At 36.0% G+C, this 5,133-nt stretch overlaps 1 protein-coding gene across 1 annotated transcript; it reads left to right on the plus strand.

Annotated features, from left to right (window-relative positions):
* Positions 1-366: 366 nt before the first annotated feature.
* On the plus strand, positions 367-4,964 carry LOC113524070 (uncharacterized). Its single transcript, XM_053233874.1, has 3 exons — positions 367-522; positions 1,867-2,151; positions 2,755-4,964. The coding sequence occupies exons 1-3, from the start codon at positions 465-467 to the stop codon at positions 3,186-3,188; spliced, it is 777 nt and encodes a 258-aa protein (XP_053089849.1). The 5' UTR covers positions 367-464; the 3' UTR covers positions 3,189-4,964.
* The last annotated feature ends 169 nt before the right edge of the window (positions 4,965-5,133 follow it).

Genomic DNA, 5,133 nt, shown 5'->3' on the forward strand with positions numbered 1-5,133 from the left:
AATTTTGAGGAAACAGAACTCTCCACGGGTCTAGACAGCCTGCAGGCTTCATAAAAGTAGAGAGAGCTTGGGACATTTTAGACTGGAGTGTAGTTTTCAGGTTCTAAGACTGGGTTAATGACACAGTTTAAATCCCCACCAAAAATTAAGTGGTGAAAATTCAGGTTGGGTAAGAGTGAAATAATTTTGTGAATAAAGTTAACCAAGTTAACCATGGCTATACCAGAAGTCCATCAGTTGTTTTTTTTTTTTTAACACTTTTCTCGTTACACATTTATTTATTTATTTATAGTAAGTTAGTTCATCGTTATTTTTTATTTGAGTTCTACGGGATTTACCAGTGGCACAAAAAACTTAACTTCCTGTATCATATGTTTAGAATGACAGAATTTCTTACCAAGGGGCGGGCTGGTGTTCCTCTTAATGCTACACTCTTTCTGGTTAACCAGAAGTAAAAAATAAACATGGCGAGAAAGAGTTACATACAGGGCATCTTAATGTCCTTCATTCTATTTGATGTTGGTAAGTAAAACTCTCAGTTTGCAGTTTGTTCATTGTTAACTATTTGAAAATAATGTCAGTGTGTAGTGTTATAGCTACAGTGAGTAAGGTCAGTTAAGCGCAAAAAGAGAACAAACTAACATAGCTGTGAGTGGAGCAAGACAACCAAGGGCCTCAATAATCATCTGCCTCTGTAATTTTGTAAACTACTTTACTTTTCTACTTTGCTTTACAGTAGATATTCTGCTAAGAAAAGAGGGATCCTATTTTGATATTCATATAAATGATATTATTTATTGGCAGGAACTTTATTTATAGAACATTACTTTAGGAAACTGATATTCATGGTTATTTCCATTACTGTAGTAACAAATTTAAATATATTTAACCTAGATCTTTAACTGGCTTCTGTGGCTTACCTCACTGCACCCAGTCCAAAAGTCACACTGCCAGCTGCTGTGTGCTCTCTAATGTTCTGTGTGGGGAAAACTGTTATACATGCATGCATGATTTTTTTTAAAGCCACTGTATTTAATTTGAGTAGAAAAAATTAATAGTACTGCAAATACTATTTAAAAAAAATGTTTTATAATGTCTATTCTAAACATGTCCTATATTCTATTTTATATGCAGTATATACTCTATTGATTTTCAAGCAAAAGAGATTTTCCTGACAACGCACAAATTTAGCATGAAAGGTGCAATAGTTAGAATTGTTTTTATTTTCATATCACAAATAATTTTGAAATATGTGCAAACAATGTCAAATAATTGTTGAAGAAACAGCATCATACAGATACAAAAAATAATGTTCAGAAAGACTGTTTGTGTGAATGTTGTAAGATTGTTTTGGGTTGCTGTTGTGTGATTGTTGTGTTTATTTTTTACTGGACAATGTTGTGTGAATATTGTGTAGATTTTTGAGCTGGGGTAATGTACATGTGTTTATATTGTGTGTGATGGGGTTGTGGTAAGGTTGTGTGAATGCTGTATTTATTTTTCACAGGATGCACTTGTGTTATTGCTGTGTTTACCTTTTTTGAGATGGGGTTGTGTGAATGTTGTGTAGTAGGCTTGGGACGATTGACAATAGTATTCGGAACTGCTTATAGATTCCAACTATCAAGAAGGGTATTAAGGATATTAATATATAATCACTGAAATGCACAGCTGTATGTTATAGTTAAATGTACTATGTACTAAGACCCATAACGATATTGCAACCAGGACTAATTACTTTAGTAGTAAGTAGTAACGTATGCTACCTGGTTCATGTTTTGTAATTTGATATTTCGAAATGCATTATGACCCATACACAATTTCATACTGTATTTTTCATTTCTGTTTCATTCTTTGTTCTGTTAGGTTATGTATACAGTGAAAATATTGCAACTGGGACAAATTACACTTTTCGTCCAGCAATACAAGGAAAAATTGAAAATTTTGACTGGAGACACAATGGGTACTTAGTGGTTGAGTGGGATCCTGACAACGGGGCTCACTGGTATCGATACAGAGAACGAGCACATATTAACACTGACACTGCAGACCTCACACTTCAGGTGAAGAAGGAGGACAGTGGTGTATTTAGAGGTCAATTCCAGGTGAAAGGAGTTCTACAGTATTTTGAACGTACGATTACAGTGATTGGTAAGTGAGTCTCAGTCTGTAAAGACTGACATCTGGACAAAAAAAGGCAAAAACACAGAGACCATGCTACTAAAGGACTAAACAGAATGAGTCAGTATAGGTCAGCTAAAATTATTTGGCAACAGTTAGCTCTTACCTGCTAAAAGACACTTATGTATTTATACACATTTACACAGTAAAAGGTTTTATGCTCTGTTATTTATTCAAATAGATCAAGAGCAGAGTTTTTTTTGCCTCCTGTATTAGGACAGCATGTCGCACCATGTCATTAAACTTGCGACTTATCATGTCTGTAGCTTTTGTACATTCACAAAGCTACAAACTACTGAATCCAGGTCTTTAGGAAATGAGATCAGTGATTACTGATTCAGTTCTATGTAACACTTCAGCTCACAGCATGTAATACAGATTTCTCCAACCAGGTTATGTTTTACATGTACATGGGCTAAAATTCTACTGATCACAAATTAGATGGATGTAATTAAAATGTACATCAGTGAAACTGTAAATGTTCTAGTAGTTCATGTGCTATTAAAAGCATTAAAATCTTCTTTAGCCATCTATTGTTAATTATGGTGTAATAATGACATATTTTGCTTCTAGATGCAGTTTCTGAGCCAAAAGTGACTTGTGAGCAGAATGACACAGACATAACACTTCTGTGCTCAGTGGACCCTCCAGTGCCTGTAGAGTTTACCTGGAGAGGACCAGATGGGTTCTCTCATGTTGGGAAAAGTGTTCATATCACCAGAAAAGAAAGTGATTCTATCTATTACTGCACTGCAAAAAATGAAGTGAGCCAAAAGACCATAGAGTTCAAACTTAAGGAGTGTCCTGAAGGCAACAGCCGTACTGAAGGCAATGGCCTTCCTGTTGCTTTATCTACTACAGTTTTCTTTATTATTGTTCTCATTTGTGCACTAGCTTTACTCTACTGCAATTTCTGTAATGTGAACAATGATGAGGATCTGATTTCCACTGTAGAATTTGATAGCGCAAGTGAAGGTTTTCAGACATCCAGGTCATTGTACTACTGAGTCAATGTGATTAGCCTCATTGGGTTATCTTAATCATCTTCAGCAATATACTGCCAGTCAGCTTAGCTTACTCACAGACAATGCAAGCAAAAGTAAACAGCTTTATAATGTGTCAAATATTCTGTACTTTTAGAAAGAAAGAGCATATGGCTGAAATTAATGCTTCTCTGCAAAAAAAAAAAAAAGGCATCACAATGTGTGCTGGTAACTTGAATTGTTGCAATTAAATACCTGTAAAGCAAAGGTCATGTAACATTTTAAGGGAACAGAGATTTAAAAGCACAGGTAGTTTTTCAAGAATTGTTATTTTCAGCTTTGAATAAGACCTGATACTGAACAGAACACAAACCTTTTCACATGTTATTACTCTGTGCTGGAAATGATCACTCTTCAGTGCCACTGAGATCTAAATCACACTTCCGTCCTTACAGAGGAACATTAATGCTAGTATAGGCAAACTGTTAGCTATCAATCTAATAGGTTCATAATTTTTTGATGAATATGTCACAATTCTCTGTCACATTTGACACAATAATCCAAAAACATGATGTTGAATTTTCTGGACTGTTTTGAGCTTGAAAGGTGGATGATGTTTTATAGCCTGTGGTTTTACTACACACGAAAACCCCAGCAGAACTGACTTTCAGCGGCTTATGCTTATGTATACCAAATGTACACATAGACTGTTTCCTACATTCTATACTAAACTTGCAAGACAGTAAAACACAAATCATAACATACTTTCTAACTTACTGCATCTCAGTCAGTATAGATTCAAGTGCTTGAGAAGGGGGCACACAACATATTATTAAATATTCACTAACTCTTTATTTGGATAATCCATTTAGACACTCAACTAGCCATCTACAGACTATTAAAAACCTGTCATTAACCAGCTTATCACCGAATTCTCAACATGTCTACAGTTTATGGTTGTTAATATTTAGTAGATCTATAATGTATTCTGTCCAGCTTATGATTGTTCATGTTTAGTATACATTCACCATCCACGTTATTAGGAACACCTGTACACCTGCTCATTTATGCAGTTATCCAATCAGCCAAACATGTGGCAGCAGCACAATGCATAAAATCATGCAGATACAGGTCAAGAGCTTCAGTTAATGTCCACATCAAACATCAGAATGGGGGAAAAGTGTGATCTCTGTGACTTTAACCGTGGCATGGTTGTTGGTGCCAGATGGGCTGGTTTTAGTATTTCAGAAACTGCCGAACTCTTGGGTTTTCATACACAACAGTCTCTAGAGTTTACACAGAATGGTGTGAAAAACAAAAAACATCCTGTGAGCAGAGGATCTGTAGGCTGAAACACCTCGTTGATGAGAGAGATCAGAGGAGAATGACCAGACTGGTCTGAGCTGACAGAAAGTCTACAGTAACTCAAATAAATACTCTTTACAACTGTGGTGAGCAGAAAAGCATCTCAAAACACACATCAAACCTTTAGGTGGATGGGCTACAACAGCAGAAGACAACATCAGGTTCCATTCCTGTACGCCAAGAACAAGAATCTGAGGCTATAATGGGCAAAGACTCTCAGAAACTGGACAGCTAAAGACTAGAAAAGGACCAGGTGATTTTTTTCTGTTCTTCAGTTTCAATGAGTCTGTGAGTTGGGAAACATGGAAGGAAGTAGGTGCAGCTAGTGTTGGTGACATTTTCTGTTCCTATTTTCTGGCATATGTCTTCTTTTTTAGTCTGCAGTACATCCTATTAAAAACATGTTCCTCTGCTGCTTTACAAAAGTGCTAAGTATGTAAGAAATGAAGCAACAAAAGCTATGCTCACATTATAAGTCTGGAATGGTACAAATGCATTTTGTATTTTTTGCTAAATGTAACAGACCTGATTTTCTTTCAGTTGTGTAAGTGCGCACACAGACACACACACACATGCCTAGTAGTCTCGCAACTTTTGACAGGAC

Source organism: Pangasianodon hypophthalmus, chromosome 5 (assembly GCF_027358585.1).
Source record: "Pangasianodon hypophthalmus isolate fPanHyp1 chromosome 5, fPanHyp1.pri, whole genome shotgun sequence".
Classification (NCBI taxonomy): Eukaryota; Metazoa; Chordata; class Actinopteri; order Siluriformes; family Pangasiidae; genus Pangasianodon; species Pangasianodon hypophthalmus.

What these genes read in the sequence shown, in the direction of transcription:
- LOC113524070 (XM_053233874.1), top strand. Translation starts at nt 465, where the DNA reads ATGGCGAGAAAGAGTTACATACAGGGCATCTTAATGTCCTTCATTCTA. An exon ending in CTTCATTCTATTTGATGTTG is followed by an intron (nt 523 to 1,866) that starts GTAAGTAAAACT and finishes TTGTTCTGTTAG; the next exon opens with GTTATGTATACAGTGAAAAT. An exon ending in ACGTACGATTACAGTGATTG is followed by an intron (nt 2,152 to 2,754) that starts GTAAGTGAGTCT and finishes TTTTGCTTCTAG; the next exon opens with ATGCAGTTTCTGAGCCAAAA.